The sequence below is a fragment of the Diprion similis genome, chromosome 6 (assembly GCF_021155765.1).
Source record: "Diprion similis isolate iyDipSimi1 chromosome 6, iyDipSimi1.1, whole genome shotgun sequence".
Classification (NCBI taxonomy): domain Eukaryota; kingdom Metazoa; phylum Arthropoda; class Insecta; order Hymenoptera; family Diprionidae; genus Diprion; species Diprion similis.
In genome coordinates, this window is record NC_060110.1 from 19,390,164 (window position 1) to 19,412,177 (window position 22,014).

Here is a 22,014-nt window from a genome sequence, read left to right on the forward strand (position 1 = left end):
TTAAAACTAAAAGTATTTCATTGGGATCGTAGAAAATATTTTTGTGAACAAAATGAGCTATCACAGTTTCAAAAATCTCACAAATCTACTAAATTTTTCATAATTTGGAAGCGGTCTAAAGTGAAACATTGTTACCTGAGCTTTCGTTTACAATTTCACTATTTCTCGTTTCCGTATTTGCAAATAAAACATCATCGCTGATAAACAGACCGTCCATCAACTCACTAAATACTCATCATGCTGGTGACAGAATGTTCACCCATTGAGGACGAACATTTTTCTCACCTGCGGTGGTAAATAAGGTCGAGGAACCGATCCTGGCGGCAAAGGCGACGGCCATCGAGGTCTCGGGCATTGGATGTATCCCGGTGGTGGTGGACAGCCGAAAATCGGGGACATTCCCGGGGAAATGGGCATGCCCATGGGCACCGGACTCATGGGGTGCATCATGGGGGGATAGCTGAGCGGCGACATGGGGTGCGGATGCATGGGGGTGGTTGGCCCGCGAGAGCGATTATGGGGATGAGGTAGGGAGTGGGGGTGGGTGTTTGGATGGTGGTGAGGTGGGGGTGAGGGACTGTAAGGAGACGCCGGTCGGAACGGACTTGGAGCGCCTGGCCGGTTCGCCCAGCTTCCCGGAGGAACACCGGGAGGCCCAGGCGTGCCCGGCGGGCGCGTCGGATGCTGCGACATGTCGCACTACTTTTTTATACTGCTGTAACTGGCCCTCTCTTCGCTGATCAGCATCGCTGTAAATAGATTTATAAACAATCGCGTTATAGTCGTGTCTGTATAGTTGTAACAGATACGGAGATGTGAGATTTTCAGGGTTGGGAGTGCATCTGAAGTTTGTCTTTTTGGTCAACTGAAAAATTGAATCGAAAATGTATCTTTCTTGATTTGTACAGAATTCATTTACGATTGAAGTCAACTCTAGTTCATTTAAATCGCTCAAACAATGCAATTTTTTTTACTGGAATAAAAATTTAATAACGCGATATCTTGAAAGGCATCAATAATTATCTCGTTGTAGCTGAAATTTACGGGTTTTAATTTTCTTCGGTGTTAAACAAATATTGCTTCAACTGAATTCAAATCAATGAACTTCGGTAGCATTTTAAACCTGCGTTATATAAAATTTCCGTCTTTACAAGTTTTTGACTGGAATGTACGGTCGGTACATGCTTAAGTAACTTTTGACATTTCCGCGGGAATCGTCGATACCTACTAACCAATACGATAAGAGATATTATAATAGTAAAATTGTTTTTAGAATCTTGCGTTTTTTCGATTAACTAATTGAGTAAATTAGATGGAATTACTGTTTCCCAACTATCCCAGTCTTGATTTCGGTGAAAAATTTCATTTATACTTTTTTATCTCCGTTATTTCAGGCTTGCCAGATGAAAAGTCGTTATACCGTCTCGAATTAGTTTTGAGAAAATAAACTCTTGGAATTGTGCGGCTGAAAAAATCCGCTACGATGTTTTTCGTCACATGCATAGCTTGACCTCAAAACTAGATTTGCTGCGATATTATACAATAGTGTATTGCTGAAAATTTCCATAGAGATAAATCCAATTATCTGAACTTCGTGATCTAATAAGTATAGCCAAAATAATCTATTTCGCGTTGTAAAATCTACGTCAGACATTGGTAGACATAAAGTGATATTCAGTATAAGTTTTAATTCAGAAAAAAATTGGTCATTAATTAAGTGCCTTTCAATAAAGGTTATATTCAAAGTTTGATAACAAAGAACTAATGATATGAAGCAAAAGTTCGCGACCAGGAGAAGAAAAGACAGGAAGAATGCAAAGCTTAATCACAGTAAAGGAAGAAAAATTTTAAAAGTAAAAAAATTGATTGATTAAGTGCGCGACGATCTATCAGACAAGTTTCACCCGTCAACCATCCGTCGAGAGATTTTCCACTCAGTTAGAAACTTTCGTGAAACGTGCCAATCCAAAAGCAAAATCGAGTGACGCAATAGTGGAGTAAAAATACAGACCACTGCAAGAGGATGTTAAACATGGAGTGGTGTACGATTTGAAAATTGTAACGGATATTTGAAGATGGCATAATTTTTTGCGCGGACGGTACGAGTATCGTTCACTCGGTTAAGCGATAAGACAAATTCGTGGTACCGGCCACGACGCATGTAAAACATGATTCGGCGAACGTGATTACATGGCCAAGAATTCTTCGAGGAATGCATCCGTTATCCGCCCGCAAGCTTATCTTTTTTATTGGAAGAGTTGTATTGCTTGTCGCCCAAGCTCAGCATGCTTTGAAATATTCAGGGTCCCAGGCTTTCGATGGGAAGGAAATTCAGGTGGCTCTGAAAAAAGCTCGTTTCTGCCCGAATAAAACGACAACCGCGTCTCAATAGTCTGATTATCAGCGATGGCCACTGAGTAAGCTAAAAATAATCAAGGAAACGATTAATCGAGTTGGAAAAAATAACCAAACACGACTCGGTTGAATCAGTAAAAATTAATCGGATCATCGATTATTTCGTATTTTTTTAAAACGGTGCATTTGGAACCAAGATTGCGTAAATTTCAGTACATAGTCTTAATACCGGAAAAGTTTGTTGATAATTTACAGTTTTGTTACAAATTTTTTGCAATTTCAGATAAAAATCTTCATTTATCTTTCACTCATTATATCAAATAGGTGCTTAGCAAAAAAAACAATTATAATAATTGATACTTTGATCGGATAAATTTATATTTTATTGCGTAGTTCATGGGAGTAAAAAACAAAAATCGATTACGAGAAAAAATATACGAGTCGGTCGATTAATCGAGTTTGAAACATAATCGATTTAATAGGAAATCGATTATTTAATGATATCGGCTGCTGCCACTCTACTGCAGCATCGAGCCTCGCATTAATACTCATCAACCGCTATCAAAGGTTCTCGATTCTTTATTTACTGAATTAAACTACCAGTTTAAATGATTGCGCTTTCCTATTAGTTGATATAATTCAATTGTCTGTCTAAGCTAAAACGAATTGAGGGCGAAATTCGAGTGAGCTGTTGATTTGTTAAATATCATAAAATATTATTTTGAATTAACGACGAAGTGCTTTGATCTCAATTTCGGTTAATTAAAATCCATGTGACCAATAATTTACTTCCCTTTCAATACGTCATCGCTTTATTTAACTTCATCGTTGCGCAACGATCACTAGCGAGAATAAAAATAATTTTTACAACGATTGCGGGATGGTTATACAGTGGAAATCCTCGCCCACTATGCAGACGAATCTCGAAGGTGCTTGCAGGTTGACTTGTGACTCCGATCTTGTCCCGTATTTCTCGTCGTTATATTTTATCGGGTGCGAAAACTACACGTGCGTCTAAAAATTCTCTGTTATGAAAAGATCGTTCAGCGAATTTAGTCTTTGCATTAATAAACAGCCGTTAATCATACACGTGTAAAGCAGAGAAACATGAAATAATCAGAAAGTATTTTTTCACCCAGAAGAAAAATGTCCGATGTTATCACGAGCTGTTCAATTTCACTGGATTTTAGATACATTACAATTCCATAGGGAAAACTTAACATCATGGGTGCTGCTATATTTTCTTGGTTTCTCTGTTTAACATGCATACAACATATTTCAATGCAAATACCCAATTGACCGACGTTCGTTAAAAATCCAGCAAATGTTGGTTTTCACAATTTGTCAAATTTCGGTTACAACCGTCTTTGCGATTTCAGGATCTGAAAATAACGTGCCGTTTATCATCTGCATATTTTCATTGAACTATGATTGATTACTGCAGCATTATTCACGAATCGCTATTAATTACGATCAATAACGGTTTTGTAATCACGCCGAATTCTCCGCACGAACCTTCTGAAATGCCGGTTATATAATAGATTGGGATGAGTAGGAGCGATTTTTATCTAAACGAACGCTGTTATCAGGTCTGAAAGCTGTTGCGGTGATCCAGGCAATCAGGAAAATCCTGCGTCCGAACTTTTAGCCAGAGGTCGCATAATGGAACCGAGTGAGCGTTGAGTGAGCAGTTTGTATGGCGCTACGCCAATCCCTCCCGAAATAGTGCGTCGTCTGCACGCGTTCGCGGTATAGAAAGGCCATGTACTGAGATCAACCAAAGAGTTCATTCCCCGCTTATACATGCTATAGTCTCTACCATTTTTCGCAAGCATCGCACGAGCCTCGGTTTTTAACAGTCGTCCGACGTTTGTCGGTGGTCGTTGATTTTTCATTACGAGTTAGGATAAGCCGGGAAACGTCGATTTAGTAAGACCGCAGAATTTTATGCAAAATATTAATTTTAGTTTCAATTTTTACGTGGACGAATCAAATTATTCCTTTATAATTCACTTCGTCAGTCGATGGAACATCCGGTGAATTAAGCATCGATTCCGGGTTTTTGTTATGTTTTCTGTTTGCTGAATTTACTGCAACGGATTCATGGATCATTTTTGCTATGATATATTGTCACGCACATCGTCCAATATTTAATTAACAGAGTTTTCACTCAGCGGTGCTTTGGTATGACCAACTGCGCATTTTATTTCTGTGCATCCCGTTACAATCTCAAACTCTACAGCCATGCGTATGTTTGTTGGTCACAAGATCGCAGGGAGAAACCTTATCTACTTTCAAGAAGTAACGAATGAGTGGCGAAACGACACGCGGGCCGTGGTATAAGAGTAAAATTAATTAAATTAAGTAGGGACGTGCACTTTTTTCAACTGAGAATTTTTGTGAAAACTTACTCAATAAAGTGTACAAAAACCTAATAATTTTTGAATGATGGCACGACAAGTTCACGGATTTCCGTGACTGGATTATTCTGTCAATGAGGTTTCATGCGTGGGGAAAATGATTTTCTTGAAAAATAATATTTAATGAACTCTAAAGCGATTTCTTGAAGGCATTTTTTGACTGGTGTATGTGAAAAAATTTTCTATGTACACTTTGAGCCAGATTTTTCTGTGCTGCAAACGATATTTCGCTAAATATTTCCCAACAGACGTTTTTTTCTGTTTTTTCAGTGAAAGCTAGTTGAACTTCTACAAAACACTTGGCAGCGATTCAAGAATTGAATAATTCAAAACCTCAAAAGTCTGACGCTTATGCAAAATTTGAATATTACAAGATTTCGTAATTTGGCATTCCTAAAATTGATGACTGACCACTTAGGAAGTTTTTGAATCGAAAAAACACCAATCGAAGGCATCACGTTTTGTCCCATAAATTAATTAGTAGCCATAATTTTCGGTACATTGCGAAAACGGTTGATGGGTAATAAATGCGAACACCTGGTCGTCGCCTATGCAAGAAATTGAAGGCATTTCATCTTTTAAACCAGTTCAAAGAACGACAATATAGACATCAAAGTCGGAGCGATTGTCGTAAAGTATAGACAGCATCGGTAACAACAGACAGCCTCTGAAATATCGTAGTAAAATATAGCCGCCAGCCGAAAAGTATGCATGCATAGCAAATATTATAAACTAACGTTATTTCGAAAGACTTAAAAATGACTCTTCAAAATATTACATGAAGTAGGTATGATAAAATTCGTCAGTGCATTATTTTCCACGTTACTGAACGCAATTTCAATGCGGTCTGTTGGACGTGATAAGAATACTGTAAACGCGCAATATGTTAAAATACGATTGTACTTTTTCTTGCAATTTATGTCAGACACATCAAGTCTCTGGTAAAAAATCTAAACCCCTTCGACATTATCCTTCTCTATCAAACGGTTGCACTTATTCATATAAATACCGATCCTGCAGCGAGATATTTTCAGATCCGAATACACTGTGGCGTGAAATCGGTCAGCCGCAGTCGCAGAGGCCTATTAAAAGTGAATCGCCAATCCTTAAATTAACCACAGCCTAACGGCGGCCTGATGACTGACCCAGTATAAAAACTCGAATTTTTCACGCAGTGCACGTAGTCACGCTTCAAGTTGAAACGTGTATTACAGGTATGCGTGTACTTGTACATGTGAGAGTACGTGTCTGTACGTATGAGCGAATCCGAGTGTAACTAAATATAAATCTGATTCTATTTTTGAATTGGAAGCGACATGGATTGGATGCACACTATATTCTTGGTGTCTACCGTGGATATTTCAGAATCTGACACAAATATTTAAATTCGCAACGCCCTTCGCGGTGATGCTTATGCCGAGCGCTAAGCGTGTGGCCTAATAACCAACGACGACGGCCACAAGAACGGCCATCAATTTAATGTCTCGATCCAACACTGTTAATTACCAAAAAGATTATTTCGAATTTAACAACTTCACGATAGGAAATGCATTCGTAGAATTTTCATTCGCAAATTACTACCTGCAGTTGATCCTTTTTCTATACATCTTTCCCGCAAAGTATTCTTCTACTACTCTGTGAGATAATTGCATGTTGATAAATGACGAAAACAATAACGCATAGTGAACGAAATCTAATTTTAGATGTAGACCCTGAATCGAGAACTCAATTTTCTGAAAGTTTAATTTCATTTTTGTCACAAGCTATTCACAAAGTAGAGTCACCGAATTTCAATAAGTTTCTTCAATCCGTTGAGCAGATATTTCTATCCAGTACTTTTCAAAATTGCGATTCACTACACAATTGTGCTTGGGTATTTCATTCAACTCGGTGACTAGCCGCTCGTCTCGGAAACGTTCTATTCCAGTCGTTTGAAAACAAACTAGACATTGATGTCTAATCAATTACGATGAAAAAAAAATCCTTTGATAAAATCCTTCTTGATCATCTCCACGAATTTAAAACAAGTGTTTGAAAGAAATGTGAAGTCAATTCAACGACAGTTAATTGTAACGCAGAAGGCCTTTTGAATTCAGTTTTACGCATCAGTTCGGAGTATAAATAAATTTAACATCGATTAGTAACGGTTTGATGCGAAATCCTTAGAATTTAGCTAAAAGAATTTGCTTACGACGTGACAAGACTGGCAGGCATGACGAAATGGATGAAAAATTCGAATCGGAAAATGATGATCCTCAATGGAGAATAATATCGATTTTCAACGAGACTAGAAAATATCCTGTTCACCGGAAAATCTCATCCGTGGGGCACGATAAGGATGTAGAAACTCGCGCCGGCACCGTCTGCCACGGGTCAACCGCGATCTGCTATCGTTTGGGCAGCGGGCAGGCTTTCGGCTTAATTATTTGATTCGAGATTTGATTTAATTTCGGCAAAAACGATTAAATAGGTTAAAATGTAGATCTGCGAGACGCACAGGGCAACGTACGCGCGAAGGCTGAATCCTGGATCCCGAATGCTGAGTCCAAAAATAAAATCAATCGTGAATTGCCGATCAGAAATAGTTCCGCTCCAAGCGGAAGTCATGTTCCTGATAGATCGAAAATTCCGCAATATCGTCCCGGTCTTTTCCGCTCACTGTACAGTCGGCGTCGCAATGAGAATTCATAACAATTTGTCGACGCGAGCATTCCAATGTAATAGGAGAAAAATTCCTCAACTACACTGGAAAACGTTCTTCTGTGTAGTTTAAACAACGTGACACCATTTTTAAGACCAAATATAACAGGATTTTAGGAAAAAATCCTTTTATGCTGAATTGAAAACGTAACGAAGATAAGGGAGAGAAAAATGGAGGCCAAGAATTGGGGGTGAGTTCGAAGTAAAGATCCGGAATCTCGTCCCCGACGGCATGGGCTGCATCTCTTGCGATATCGACGATCTCGAAGATGGTTTCGAGTACTCTGCACAGGATTCACAGAACAACCTTGGCTCACCTATAAGCATGTACTCCGGCAAAGAAGTCACCGTCTACCGGTCAGCGAACGGCTTGTATCGAGAAGCACTGCGTTTGTGAAAACGCGTTACAGTCCGTTATCCTGATTCGTCTCTACAGGCAAACCGCAAAGTGTATGTACGTATATACTCGTATTATTATCGCTGCTTTTAATCCCTGTTTCTGTTTCACCACCCCGGTTCTGATTATCGAAGTCTCCCGCGAACGGCCGACACAGAGAACACGACGAGACTGGCCAGATTGGTCCAGGATGAGCGTCGGGGCGCGGGCGTCGAGACGCTTGCCGCCACATTTATATTTAACTTTGGCATCACTCGACGAAGAAGATCCAGCACCTCCCCCACCAACGACACCCGGCGTCGCGACGCTGCTATTATCTTCGATGAGCCTGCGACGTTGCTTATGAGACATTACGGCTTCGGATCATCGATAAATTAAGTATCTGCGTGCAGAGTGGATTACAAAATGCAACTCACGACCAACCCGAATTAGCCCTTCCATTCTTTCACCACCTCGGCTTCCTCTGTCGTTGAATCTTACGTTATATGTAATTCATAAGAATAACGTTGTTCGACGTGGGATTCAAGGTGACTTGAGAGTAGGCGTGGGTTGCGAAAGATGCTTTGCAAGTTCTTGGTGAAAAAAAAAAGACAAATTGGCTTTGATCTCGAAACGGGAAACCGCTGCAGGTTCTGGAGCAATCGGGATGCAGTATAATTATCGCGGTGCCGATGTTAGAAAAATTCTTTATCAGCAATGTATCGAAACTTTTACTGTGACTGTATGCCTTTCACAATTACAATGAAATATGTATTCCGTAAAAATTTCTGTGAGTATAGAATATCATCTGTTCTCGCTCACTTTCGTGTACTCAACAGTGGCTGAATAATACTTCATGAAAGCAATTTGACAATGCAAAAAACCAATGTCAAAAACCGGTAACAAGAATTAATCTTTTCTTATGGAAGAGACTTTGAAAAGTCTCGAAGGAAAAACCATCGTTGCTTGAAGAATAATTATTACTTTGTATTCGTCTCATGACTATATAGGTAGTATAACACAACGGAACAAAATGATTGAATTAAATTCTGACTTGCATTATATACCTAATTGGTGAGAAACACAACGTATATTCTCCAGCGCGCCATGATGTGAACATGAACAGTGAATTTAAATTGCGAGTCTGGTAACAGCAGAATCAATTATACTCGTCATTTTACTGCAATAAAAGCCCTGAACAATATCGTAGAATTTATGAATTGACGATTCAATTATACTGTTAAATCAGAAACTTTTAGTCATACGTACCTGTACACGATTATAATGCATACCAACCATAAAAAGAAACTTTAATATAAAATTAAACTAGAATTAAAGATGTGCCCGTATATGTATAGCTTATAATATTGATGAAAGGATTATGGGTTTCTAGTTTGTCGGAGAATGAAGAAAAATTCATAGCCAAACGTTATTTTTCAGTACATCATTGAAAACCAGTTCTTACTGTTCCAGCTTTCTTTTTTTTGCGGGGTCTGTGAATTTTGCATACATGCTGAATAAGTAGACACATTGTGAAACATTGATATACAGTATATAAAAAAGGTTCATTTTATTAATTGCGTGGTCATCTTGTACAATGGTGACGTAAAAAGCATAATATAATAGGATCAGATAGCAAGAAGGTATTAATTATTTCTTTGCGACAGGTCCAGACTTTGGATGATTTTTATTTCCTTGGTTTCCATGATTATCCAAATCTTCCTTTGTGCCTGCACCGTGATACCCAGCGTCACGACCAGGGCCGGTGGATTTATGCTCCGGGTCCAGCTGGCGAGAGCGGTTATCGCGTGCATCCTTGTCCATTTTTCTATAACAATTTGAAGAAAGTTAGGTGGTTTAATACAGTTCACATTTCACATGTTAATAATATGGTTGTCAACATCACATGCAACGTTCTTCCGAGGTATCTTTATGGTTCTGGGAAGTACAAAAAACTGATCGCCGAAAATGTATGAAGTGTACTTTAAGATCCTAAAATTGAGAAAGATTTTCTCTGACCTAAAGTCGAGCCATTTGCGTGATGATTAGTGAATTTCACGCCGGAAATAAAATTTAATCAGCAATTAACTTCTAGGTTTTTTCCTGTGACAGACTGAGAGATGCAATGAATATTCCGGGTGCGCACATCAAATTCACTCGCTTCAAATTTCTCAGTTGATTTTTGAATGTATCAAGCATTCGTACATGATTCGAAAACGTTTCAAGCATTTAATTACCAAAACTACCAATGAAAAAGTGCTGAATAAAAAGAAATTGAAAAATTGAAGTAAATTGAAATTGACAGAAGTTACCTAATTCATTTTAATTTCATACTTTAAGTGACAGAATAATTTATTGTGTTCAATTAATTTGAATTGATGCAAGATGCAATCCAAGATCATTTTTTTAATTCATACAATTAAAATTACCTTTCACAGTAATTTGTTCAAATTAAAGTTGATTCTCGATTATTTTATTTCAATCTCCAAATTTTCTGTTATTTAAAATTAATCCATCTAATTGAATTATTTTTTTTTAATCCAACTCCTCACATTATTCAGCGTTTTCCCACTAAATTCTCATTATTTTCATTATTTCTCAGTTAATTTCCAATAATTCATGGATTAAAATTAATTCACGAGTAATTGACACGTCAATTCAACAACTTATTTTCCCCTTGAATTTCCGCACCCGGTGTAGCCAGTGAAAGACTACAAATTCACAAAAGTAGTCTTAAAAACATCGCATGAAAGGCAACGGTTGCAGAATATTTGAATGAACACGTTCTAAATTCGATTAAGCAGGAATTCATGTAAAAATTATTTGAACACGTTGAGCACTTGGTTAAACGATCGAAGCACGACAAAAGTGTTGAGTTTCAAACAAGATGAAAGTAAAACGTACCTGGAATTATTTCTGATGAAAACTGTAGAAAACTGCAGAGATTTCGTCGAGCAACTCACTGTGACCTTAGACAGAAGTTTTTGCCTTCTCCAGGACCGGCAGCTGCTTTATATGACTTGAGAAGTGCGCAAAACAATAACATGGGCAGAAGTGGGGGGACCCCACTTGTTTCTCACATCGGCGAAGAGGCAGTACTGGGAATCACATTATCTACATCTACTGCTGCTCCCACCAATGGGTGAACCGAACGAACCGGAAACATGTACCAAATTAAAAGAAACTCGTTTCAGTTTTGATTCAAGAAAAAAATTGTCTGCCACAGGGAACCTATTAATGAACATTACTGTACTGATTGATGTACCTTAAAAAAATTCAGTCATTTATTCCGTTTACACGTTTTGTGATGTTTCGTGACCGGAAGTTCTCAAAGTTGCGCAGTAGCGGACGACACCAACAGATAGACGAAAAGAAGATAGACAAAGAAGTTTCGTCTCTTGGTTTCGTACAAACTCTGCAGCTCAGTTGGGTCAGTTGTCCACAGCAACGCTAGGTAGAATCTGCATTATCGATGCAGTTGTTGACCGTTTGTTTTTCGAGGTTATGATTTACGAGGGCGCGATTTTATTCTGATTGTGAATACACATAATTAAAGCTTTTCTACAATGGATAAATGATTCAAGCAAATTTCTGTGACATAAATTTACATGTTTTGTCATCGAGTCAGCGGTTAGCAGCGATTTGTGAAATCTCAGGCAACAGTCATGGCTCAGTCTTATAACCCTTACTACAATGAATATCATCAAAACTTGGAACTACAACAGAATATAAAATATAAGAAAAAGTATAGAAAACTGAAAAGAATCGTCAAAGACACAGTTTTTGTAAGTACCCGTCACATTTTACCTCAACATCGCTTTGATACACTCCAAACATTGTGGGCAACTGTCGGTCTTGTCTCTGGATAAAATTCAAGTAGTTAGTGTTAGGCTAGCAGTCAATTCCTATAATAATGGAAAACATTGGAAATCGGATCTGGGAATAGATTTATGTTCGTGTTAATATCTACAGATGTATCTTTTTCGTTTTAAGGAAAATGCTGCGCTTTGTGATCAAGTTGCACAAATGCAGGAGAATCTTTTGGTTGTGAAGGAAGAGAGACATTTTTTGCTGCGCAAACTTTACCAACAACAGGGTGAAGTTGATCCTACAATACTGACAAAATCGCAGACGAATAGTTTTGGATCACCGTCTCCAAACCACGAAGGAGTGGCCCCGAAGAAAAGTGTAAAAAAGAGAAACTCTACCGAAGCACTGGGTAAATAGCGATGATCAGACTTATATTTTGTCATTTTAACAGACCCCAATTTTTCACATTTTACGAATCTTACTTTTCAGAAACTAAAAGCAAACCAAAGAGATACTGCAAGGCAATGCGAAGGGTGGTGCAGCTCATACCGCTAGACATTCACGGTCGCCCTGTTTTTCCAATTTCGTTAGGCGATCTGACTGTCTATTCGCTTGGCGAAGTCGTTTCAGATCGCATCGCATACCATACAGAAGATCTTATCTATCCTGTTGGTTATTGTAGCACGAGGATGTTTGCAAGCTTAAGAGATGCTCATACCAAGAGTTTGTACACTTGCAAGATTTTAGACGGTGGTTCAAATCCGAGGTAAAATAATACTGCTTTGTTCTTAAGATTTATTTCCAAAAACAAAAGGCTTCTGAGTTTTTCTGTACATGTTATCAGGCGACTTTTATTACTTGCAGAATAGGCTCAGCTATGTTTTCAACCATTTCTTTCCAATGAACAGGTTTGAAATAGTTTCGGACAGCGATCCTGATCAACCTTTAGTTGGCCTGTCACCTGACGAATGCCATTCCAGACTCTTGGCTGCGATTTCTCCTACGCTTTGTTCCATCCCTCCAAGAGGAGCAGATTTCTTCGGTATTTCTCATCCAACCATTCAGAATTTAATACAGAGTTCACCTGGGACACGAAAACTTGCAAACTACAAATCAATACGATTTGAGGTATGTATTAATAGAGCACGTAATTTACTTTATGTATTCGTCTTTTAAATAATTATGAATCTTCGTTTCATGTACTGAAAGCTCAATAAAAAGGCTTATTTCTTCTATTCCGTAACGAACTAAAACGAGAGTTTTAATTATACAGGTTTACAAGAATCAGAATGCCGATCGAGCATCGAGTCCTATTGCAGAAGAAGAGACAGACCCTGGTCTTGGGTTTTCTGCCCTGCACAGGACTTTTGCAATTCCCAATGGTTACAGAATTAAAGAGGAACCACCAGATACTAACTTACTTACGTTCCAAGATTTCCTTATGTGATTTTTACGTTCAGTATTAACAGTGTATGCGAGACTAATAGTGTATTCCGTGTTAATTCTAGTTACTTGATTTAATCAAATTGAACAAATCTACAAATGCTAGTGTTACTTGTTGAAACCGTGTATTCGAATAATTTTTCAACTAAATTGAGATTCAATTAATTGTAAAAAGTGATAAACGGCAATGAGAAGAGCCTGCTAGGCATATTAGAAGCTTCGTAGTAATTAAATGCGACGAAAATATGTGTCACAAAAATTTGTAATACATTGTCATGCGTGTAGGTGTAAAAAAAAACTGTTTCTAACGTTGTATACAAAACAATTTATTTTACATTAGGTTCATAACACGTACGATTGGCCCTGTCTCACATTGATAAAGATAACATAAAAAGGTATTTATCACAAATTGATAACCAAAACGATAATAATAGTTTAATTTTCGTTATTCAGTTACAGAATGAAATCCCTGGATTTTATGAAATTAATATTAAAACGTACTTCACTATACCTGCCAGAAAAAATTTATTCTTCGTGCATGATATAAATAACCATTGGGCACATTTAGATTTGAGGTAGAAATCAATCTACAGCCACTTACGCTGAATTGTTTCGTCAGATAGTTTGACAAAGGTTGAAGCATTTATATTTATAGTAGTCACCTATTTATAACCATATTTATATTAAGTGAAGTAAGCAAATTAAATTTTCGTATTCAATACAGATAATAATTTTTAAAAATCACGTGCACGTTATGTAGGTTGATCTGTTGAATCTGTGTTTAACAGATTGTCACTTGACTGCTTTTGTATGAATATAAAGTAGATTAATTCTTGTAAGATCAAAATTCATTTCATAATTTCCATACTATATATAGAATTCTGTCTTAGACGGCGATACTATTATTTAGGTATATGCCAACAGAACCTATTAAAGCCAATAACAAGAACACAGCTGCCAAATATGTTATAGTCTACAATATGGTTTAAAACGTCTCCATGTCCAACAATTATTTATCAGTCGAATCAGGAGCGAGATCTGATAATTTTGTATCACGGAACAAGAGATCTCAAATTGACTAATTAAATCTGTGGAGTTGCCTAGTTGTGTTCCTATTCTTAGCGTTCACTAACGTATCAGCATGCGATTGGAAGAACAACACAGTAAAAAATTACATTCTCAAATGTACATACGTATTATGCTATTTTGCGGAATATGTATTCGTGCAAAAGTTCTTTACTGAATTTCTGCGGCGTAAGTGCTGATTTCTTGTCCGGTATTGATTACCTGACTCGCATAGCATCATTTGCATTAAGCCATTTTTCAGTATCAGATATTATCATGTAAAATCTGATGAAAAATTAAGCTTAGGATATACTTTAAGTAGCATAAAACCGAAATCTTGGTATATTACATGATAATTATGCCTTCCCTTAAACTATAATGCATTATCTGATTACCGAGTGGTTTTTGAGAATTTTTTTTTCCGCACACATATACACACACACATACACTGAATGTATCAGGCATACAAAATAATATAATATAGCACTCAGTTCTGTTCTAGGAAACATGTGCTTCGCGTTTTGATACGTAAAAATTCTTATAAAAATCTTATTTGCATACACGTACACTTGTGAACATTAATTCAGGGGCTAGTTTTTCGGCCGAGTCGATTACGTTGGTAACGCGGATTTAGGCAGCAGTGACATTGTCGGCCAGCCGCTACAGGCTGAATCTACGTTGCCCAACCATTTGATTTGGCTGATAAACTAGCTGTCTCTGAATTAATGTCCACATGTGTAAATACATACATTACCTAATTACTATGTCGTTTTCCTTTAAATATTCTCAAAAAATACAACTAGTTAGGTGATATTTAGTAAGTAAATTACAATTTTCGTTCCCTCCCATTTGATTAGGTACACCGATCACTAGTGAATAGGTACTACGTGCACTTACACTTAGTCATACATGTATGTATATATTCAGTGTTATTAATACAGTTATGATAGGTATTCGTTGTATGTGTGTGAGACGCTTAGATTGATTCAGATCCTTCAACATTCCTAATAATTTTACAACACACGGTTTTCGATGAGCACCATTGGTACTACCTACTGCTCACCTTAGGCTTTTTCCCGCTCGCTGCTCGGCCTGAGGCTATACTTATAAAGTAGCCGGCAGTGCCAACGACGCTCATCGGAACCGTGAGTTGCAAAATTACCAGGGATATTGAAGGAGTCAGAATCAATCTTAGCGTCTATACACACAGTTAGTTATTTAGACACCGCGGAATGAACACTAATTATCAATGCTTTCACGTACGTGACTTTTAGTGTCATAGTCATTCAGTATGGTAACTTTTTACCATCCATACTCACAAACTGTATACCATGAACAAATTTTCTTACATCCTATCGATTTTCTGTTCAAACTCACTTAGTTATCATGTTTCAAATTTAGTTTTCAATATTCATCAAAATGAATCATGAATGACGTAAAAGCTTATCATGCCATGGAAAATAAAATATAATTAGTGACAGAATCGGTAGATAATAAAATTTTCAACTGGATTACCCAATTAAAGAGAAGTCATGGGTATTTAAATTTTCTTCGTTGTTAGTGGGTCATAAAATAATGTGAAATAAAATTCTGATCCTATTGATCCAATTTGAACTTCTTATAAATGTAGACGTTAAACTGAAGCCGAATTATTCTAAAACCCGATTAAAATTGAGATTTAACATTCATAATTGCTGGTTGATCTCGTACAGCGATAATTAGTGCTCATCTAATAGACAGCTTTTGTTCAATGTGACAGTACAGTAAATAGCAATAAGCTTATTATGATGTTGTTGCTTCCATATTTCACTTGTGCACACTTGATATGACAGCATCTGGAGCATTGCGCGATTGTCACCGTCTGGTGGCAGGCCGGATGGTTTTATTAAATAGAGTATTCGCAATGGCAATGACTGGAGAAAAGAGCTTTAGCGGATAATCACTGCAACAATAAAAAAAAAAAATATTACTAAGTAAGTTAGCAAAACATATAAACTTCGTCTTATGTTCCTAAATTTTTTAAAATGGGATCACAAAACAAACATAACTTCAGAAACACAATCTAGACTAGTTTACTATAATGTCTTTTATCCAAGCTTGAAAAAATACTATCAATCCAAGAAAGACAAACGTCAATCGAGCGGTAACATAAATATTATATTTACCAGACTCCAGTCACTGGATCTGCTTCATTTCCACTGATTATGAACAGTGGAAATAAAATGGAGAAAACGCACCCACTAGAAACAATCACATAAAATTCATTTAAATGATGAAATTTGGAACGAGAATAGATTAGGTTCAAGACAAATCCTATTAATGTGAGAAAAACAAAAAGCCTTGAACGATGCTTTATGGATTGTCAATCCTACCTTATAACATATGAGTTTGGAAGCTGTGTCAAAACGGCTAGTGGAAGTCCAAATCCAATAAAATAAGGCCAATTTCCTTCAATGAAGGTCAGTCGCCTGTGCAGTTCCCAGCCCATGTTAAACCACTTGTACTCAAAGGCATACAAGGCGTAGAGGAGGCACATATGCACAAGAGCTAGAAGGTCGCCTACAGGCGGAAGAGGCACTCGCGATACCAGCATTCCTTGCCCCAGGAAAAGCGCTTGAACCAAAACGCTGAAGAGCATGTCCGCCACAAGCTTACTTACGCTTGATAACAAGTGGGGCCTGCCCTGCCTGTATCTGTACGCGCTGTCAGCTATATCCTGAAATAAAAATACAATCTGTCACTCATTCGTCAGTACATTTCAAAAATTGATTTATTGCGTCGACTTGTTTTGAAAATGAACTTTCTGGACCAAGATTCGACTTATGACTTAAATTCCAGCTTCAATTTAACTTTTTCACAACGGGTGACTGAGAATGATATAGTTTAATAACAGCAATAACAAAATAAGTCGCACATACCTGAAACCATAAGCTATTTACTATCCTACTAAGCAAAAAAAGTGGTAGCACCCATATAGTGCCAAATGTTAAGGATAGAAAAGGCTTCATCCAAGACCAAATCATGACGCCCATTCCAGAGGAATCACCGAACACAATAGTTAGTAGATATTTGAGGGACGGTAGCACTCCACACTCAAAAATGAAAATACTGGCCCAAAAGACTCCTCCATTAAGTGCGCAACATTGTATTGTCCTTTTGAGAACCTTTGATTCCCTGAAACAATGATCTTACGAATTAAAGTAAAACCAATAATTGTGTTATCTCGAAACATATTATTTGTGATATTTACTGCGTTATTAATGTGCGTTACAGAATTTACAAGGAACTTTGGCTGATAAATTGAATTCAAGGTTCAAACAATGTGATTTTAATTCATTGACCAACGTACTGTGGGTGTTTTGGCTGCTTGCTCGGGCTAGTGGTGCTCGATTCTCTTTTTTGGAGTCCAGAATCTCTCCTTAATGGAGGATTTTTCAGTGCTCTCTCATTGATCTGTTTGTCCATGTAAAAAAGAACCAGGGCACCTTTCAAACTGTCCATAAAGCCTCGGCACATCGCTCGTACTATACCCTAAGAGAAAAAAAAATAATAATCAATGACGATAAAAATACAAGTTATGACGATGAATTTTATTTGTAAAGTAGTGACCAAACTACTTTCCATCACAGGTCCAGTTGCAACTAACAGAGGAAGCTGCATAAATTCAAAATTATTATTGTTATTTACAGTCGACTTTCAAAAATCAAATTCAAAATAAAACCCTCTATTTTGGGTGATGGGTAGATAATATCTTGAATTCCGCTTCACCAGTTTAGCAAAACGTTAACTGTGAACCCTAACATGAATAAGACTTGGCGCCAGTGTGTAGCAGGTAAATATTTTGCAAATTTCATGGATATTTCTATTTTTCGCAATATCCTGCAACTATGAAGAAGTGAAATAAAACAAATTTGTGTCCTTTTTAAGATAATGCGACGAAAACTTGAGACTCAATTTTGAAACATACATGCAGTGTAATGAATAGTGAATGCCTCAGCTGTATTTAGCAGAAATTTAAGCTGGGCCAAGAGTGTCAAATAAATGATTACTCAAAGTAAGGAAATAGAAGGTATAAAAATGTTTGACAACAAAGCAATGGGCTGAATTCTTGAACTAAATGTGCGAAGAATGCGTAAAGGTACAGGCAGGGAATAGAAGTTTGTAAAGAATTTTCGTTATTTTCCCGTTAATACGTGGAAGGGAAATTACATAAAGCATATGCGTAAAATATTCTTGCAATGAGGTAATTGTTAGAAAGCTAGGTATTAATAGAAAACGATATTAGGTTAGTGTAGCGGTAAATGTCTAATTACGTATGAACGAAGCCCCGTTTGCCATTGAAAAATATATGAATAAACGCATAACGATTATGTGCAATTACCGTCATGTTGTCCATGTCTCATCACACTGTTGTGCACCTTTGATAAAATAATAAATAATGCTAATATTTTTCTTCACATCTAGCCAGTATACATTTTCGATACGACATCTCTGTGGGGAGATCGATAGTTCAAAGTACAATGGAACGATTATTTCATTTGAAACTTGACTTGAATTGGTTAGTTTTTACTTTTTTTATCTTTCGTTTCTTCCTGAAATTTAACGTTGCAAAAAAATGTTTCGAAAATTGATCGATGCTTTTAATGGTGGTACTAAACAGATAATTTAGAAAAAAAACATATTCGAATATTTCGTTTCCTTTTAACCTTATGACGCGTGCGAGCTGACGACATTTCAAGGAGTCGATACGGACATCGAATATCGACGATGACGAGATTCCCGGTCAGCTGTGTTTGACAGGTGAAACAGGCAACATAACCTATTCGAATCGAGTTGAGATAATCTTTCACGTTTATCATGGTGATATACGGTGTGTATATTGTTTCCAAATCCGGGGGATTGATATTCAACCATGACCACAACGTTCCCAAAGTAGAAACTGAAAGGACGTTTACATATCCGTTGGATATTCAGTTAAATTATGAAAACAAAAAGATTGTTGTTGCCTTCGGTCAAAAAGATGGTATAAAAGGTGAGAGTCTAATATTTATCATCTCTGAAGTCCTCGTGTTGCTGCTTTGATTTTCGAACTATTCTGAACTTTATCGCTAATAATTCTTTACTCTAAGTTCATGCTGTTGGACATATTCTAAATTCCTGTAATGTTTACCAAAGTACGAGTTTTTATCACAATGCACCCGTTTAAGGCAAAGTTGTATTCTTTCGTTGTACATATATTTTACAGTGTTCACGCAGGATTTATAGAATCAAATGAATTATGTTCTTGATTTTATCGAACATTTTTGGGTTCTATTATTTTACTATTTATTACGAACGCAGTGCAGAAAGCAAAGTCAATTTTCCAGCTGTCTGTATGAAGCGTGGTATAAGGGTAACCTCAGTAGGTTAGGAAGGAGTATAGGCTCTTATTGAGTTACTAATAACGTTGTAAATTATACGAAACAATCACAGAAATTTTCCCCTGTCAATAATTCATTGATCCGGCTAGTTTGTCTGTTTGATTTTACGTATCACTATCAAAAGGTGAAAATAAAATCAGCGCTTAATGTATCGATTTATGGCAATAATTAAATGAGCTGATATTAACTTAAATAATGTTCACTGAACATTGATCCGCATTATCCAGCTGTCTTATTTCATCTGACTATTTTTCATTAGAAAGTGAGTTTTGTCTCTTAAAATTGCAGTGGGTCACGTTTTGACTTCGGTGAATAAAAATCCAGTGAATGGCCGGGAGCTGGAAGATGGAAGAGATGTTTTGGACATGTTATCCAATGCCGAGAATTTTCCTATACTGCTAAAATTTAGTAGATCAAAAATGACGACAAATGAGAAAATCTTCCTGGCCTCCATGTTCTACCCTCTGTTTGCCATCGCAAGTCAGCTCAGTCCGGAACCAAAGTGTTCTGGAATAGAAGTCCTGGAAGCTGACACCTTCCGTTTATACTGTTACCAAACGTTAACTGGAGTGAAATTCATGGTGGTAGCTGAACCCACCCAGGCTGGAATGGACATTTTGCTGAAACGAGTCTACGAACTTTATGCCGATTATGCACTAAAGAATCCTTTCTATTCTTTAGAAATGCCGATAAGATGCGAACTCTTTGAAACACATCTTCAAACTCTGTTAGAGACGGTAGAAAAGTCGGGCATAAGCAACGTGTAAAATCATTATTCGAAAAATTCCTTCAAGACTTTTCGATTTGGAAATCAGGTGCAGTAAACATGATTTGTTGAGCTATAGTATTCACGAAACTTCAGGTTAATTTGGTATATAAAATACACCAAAACAAATGAGCCAAGATCTGCCTTGGAAGTCAAGAATTGAATATAACAAACGTTTGCTATTCATCCGACGTTATTGTACAGTAAAAAATATTTATAATAAACTATATGTATAAATAAGATATACCATAATGTACAAATGGAATAAACCCTTACTTGTAATAAATTGACGTACATTAATATGATAACTTATCGAGATTTTCCATCTCTCGGATTTAATCAAAATTCTATAGAATTTAAGTTTGTTCCATTCAACATAAGTAAAATTATCTCGATGTAAAAACCGCTGCAACCAAACTGTAACGGTTCGTTAGAAGGTGAGTGTTCCTCGGCACGTGTACGAGCCGTTAAACGACATCGAAACGATTTGCCAGAGTGCGATCCTCGGGAATTTATAAGCTTGAGAGAGAATGAAGATCGGTTCAGTGGCCAATGAATATTGCCGGTTACCGGCGCCCACTCATGGGCAAGGTATGCGGCAGCTATGCAGGTGAAGGGAGAAATGCGACGCCATTGAGACCATGCATGTACCGCACAGACAACCAGGTCTAATTTTGGAGTCATTGACCCGAAATTCCAAAATATTCGGGGCGATCGAAATCCACCCGATACTCCCCGCATTCCGAAGCCCATATATCCTTGAAACGAGGTGTACCGCTATTTGATTAAGAATGTGAAAAGCATCAATCAAAGAATGAATTTCAGAGGAGTTTTGCAATTTTCGATTCCCGAAGTACTTAGCCCCGTCATAGAGTAATCGTAGATTCGTGATCGTTGATGCGTAACAATATAAAAAAGGTCCTAGATTCGCAGGGCTGTAAACAGATTACGAAACATAAGATATGAACCGTGACGAAAACGCTGCAGGTATAATAAACGGTGCAGCAGGTATGTGAGACGCATTATACATCAGAGCCTGCGTTAGCTTCCTATATACCTACCCACCACCTTTTCACCTTTTATTTCATAGCCGGGATGCGAGCAGGTACGTGACGTCACTGAGCAGGCGCGCCGTTTTATTCAGCAGATTCCGAGGAATCTGTTCAGCTATTTATTTGGTCCGTACACCGTGGTATTCGCTTTTATCAGGCCATGAGATTCGTGTCTTTTCAAAAAACTGGCCGGGCTTAGGGGAATACAGTCTTCATCAGGAGATGGCTTAATCAAACGGGTCGTCTAAATGTGCGAAAAAAGACGAAACTTTTAAGAAACATCGACGTGTTAAGAGGAATGTGAATTGCACGATGGAGGTCCAAGTTAACTGCTCGTAATGGCCTAGCGGAGGAAAAATTCCTTTGCGGTTTATAGGCCTCAAGGTTAAATTCGTACAAAATTTCGCCCGACTATAGTAACAGGAATAAATTACGCATGCATGCGGATATAGGTGTATATATAGTGCATATGTATAGAGCTCGGGACGATTGTATTTGCGAGGACATAGGATGTATTTCCGCATGACGTTTTTCCGTCGAATAATTACTAATATCATCGTTGCGCGGGTTGACTCATCGATTGATAATTATCGTTAGAACAGCGTAA

General features: G+C 37.5%; 4 protein-coding genes across 5 annotated transcripts in view; 2 read left to right on the forward strand and 2 right to left on the reverse strand.

Annotated features, from left to right (window-relative positions):
- Nucleotides 1-499, reverse strand: part of LOC124407200 (nesprin-1) — a 126,882-nt gene extending 126,383 nt beyond the window's left edge. For both annotated transcript variants that reach the window (XM_046883085.1, XM_046883083.1), the window contains exon 1: nucleotides 286-499. In XM_046883085.1, the coding sequence (XP_046739041.1) occupies nucleotides 286-489 (204 nt within the window). In that variant the 5' untranslated portion in view covers nucleotides 490-499. The remainder of the gene's footprint in view (nucleotides 1-285) is intronic.
- A 10,811-nt stretch (nucleotides 500-11,310) lies between these two features.
- On the forward strand, nucleotides 11,311-14,454 carry LOC124406747 (transforming growth factor beta regulator 1). The gene is made up of 5 exons (XM_046882321.1): nucleotides 11,311-11,636; nucleotides 11,845-12,070; nucleotides 12,151-12,427; nucleotides 12,570-12,789; nucleotides 12,935-14,454. The coding sequence occupies exons 1-5, from the start codon at nucleotides 11,517-11,519 to the stop codon at nucleotides 13,106-13,108; spliced, it is 1,017 nt and encodes a 338-aa protein (XP_046738277.1). The 5' UTR covers nucleotides 11,311-11,516; the 3' UTR covers nucleotides 13,109-14,454.
- Nucleotides 14,455-15,767: 1,313 nt separating this feature from the next.
- On the reverse strand, nucleotides 15,768-18,694 carry LOC124406748 (etoposide-induced protein 2.4 homolog). The gene is made up of 6 exons (XM_046882322.1): nucleotides 18,551-18,694; nucleotides 17,519-17,700; nucleotides 17,088-17,343; nucleotides 16,542-16,885; nucleotides 16,335-16,409; nucleotides 15,768-16,111 (listed from the first exon to the last, which is right to left on the reverse strand). Exons 1-6 carry the CDS (start codon nucleotides 18,563-18,565, stop codon nucleotides 16,024-16,026), a joined length of 960 nt encoding a protein of 319 aa, XP_046738278.1. The 5' UTR covers nucleotides 18,566-18,694; the 3' UTR covers nucleotides 15,768-16,023.
- Nucleotides 18,695-18,928: 234 nt separating this feature from the next.
- Nucleotides 18,929-20,667, forward strand: LOC124406751 (trafficking protein particle complex subunit 4). The gene is made up of 2 exons (XM_046882327.1): nucleotides 18,929-19,201; nucleotides 19,878-20,667. Exons 1-2 carry the CDS (start codon nucleotides 19,027-19,029, stop codon nucleotides 20,354-20,356), a joined length of 654 nt encoding a protein of 217 aa, XP_046738283.1. The 5' UTR covers nucleotides 18,929-19,026; the 3' UTR covers nucleotides 20,357-20,667.
- Nucleotides 20,668-22,014: the final 1,347 nt, after the last annotated feature.

Bases quoted from the DNA above. Each gene is read 5' to 3' on its own strand.
- LOC124406747 (XM_046882321.1), top strand. From the start codon at position 11,517: ATGGCTCAGTCTTATAACCCTTACTACAATGAATATCATCAAAACTTG. The intron at 11,637-11,844 runs GTAAGTACCCGT...TTTCGTTTTAAG, and splicing joins TCGTCAAAGACACAGTTTTT to GAAAATGCTGCGCTTTGTGA. The intron at 12,071-12,150 runs GTAAATAGCGAT...CTTACTTTTCAG, and splicing joins AAACTCTACCGAAGCACTGG to AAACTAAAAGCAAACCAAAG.
- LOC124406748 (XM_046882322.1), bottom strand. The intron at 16,886-17,087 runs GTATGTGCGACT...TTTTTATTTCAG, and splicing joins TAAATAGCTTATGGTTTCAG to GATATAGCTGACAGCGCGTA. The intron at 16,112-16,334 runs GTAAATATAATA...TTATTGTTGCAG, and splicing joins GATCCAGTGACTGGAGTCTG to TGATTATCCGCTAAAGCTCT.
- LOC124406751 (XM_046882327.1), top strand. From the start codon at position 19,027: ATGGTGATATACGGTGTGTATATTGTTTCCAAATCCGGGGGATTGATA. The intron at 19,202-19,877 runs GTGAGAGTCTAA...TTAAAATTGCAG, and splicing joins TCAAAAAGATGGTATAAAAG to TGGGTCACGTTTTGACTTCG.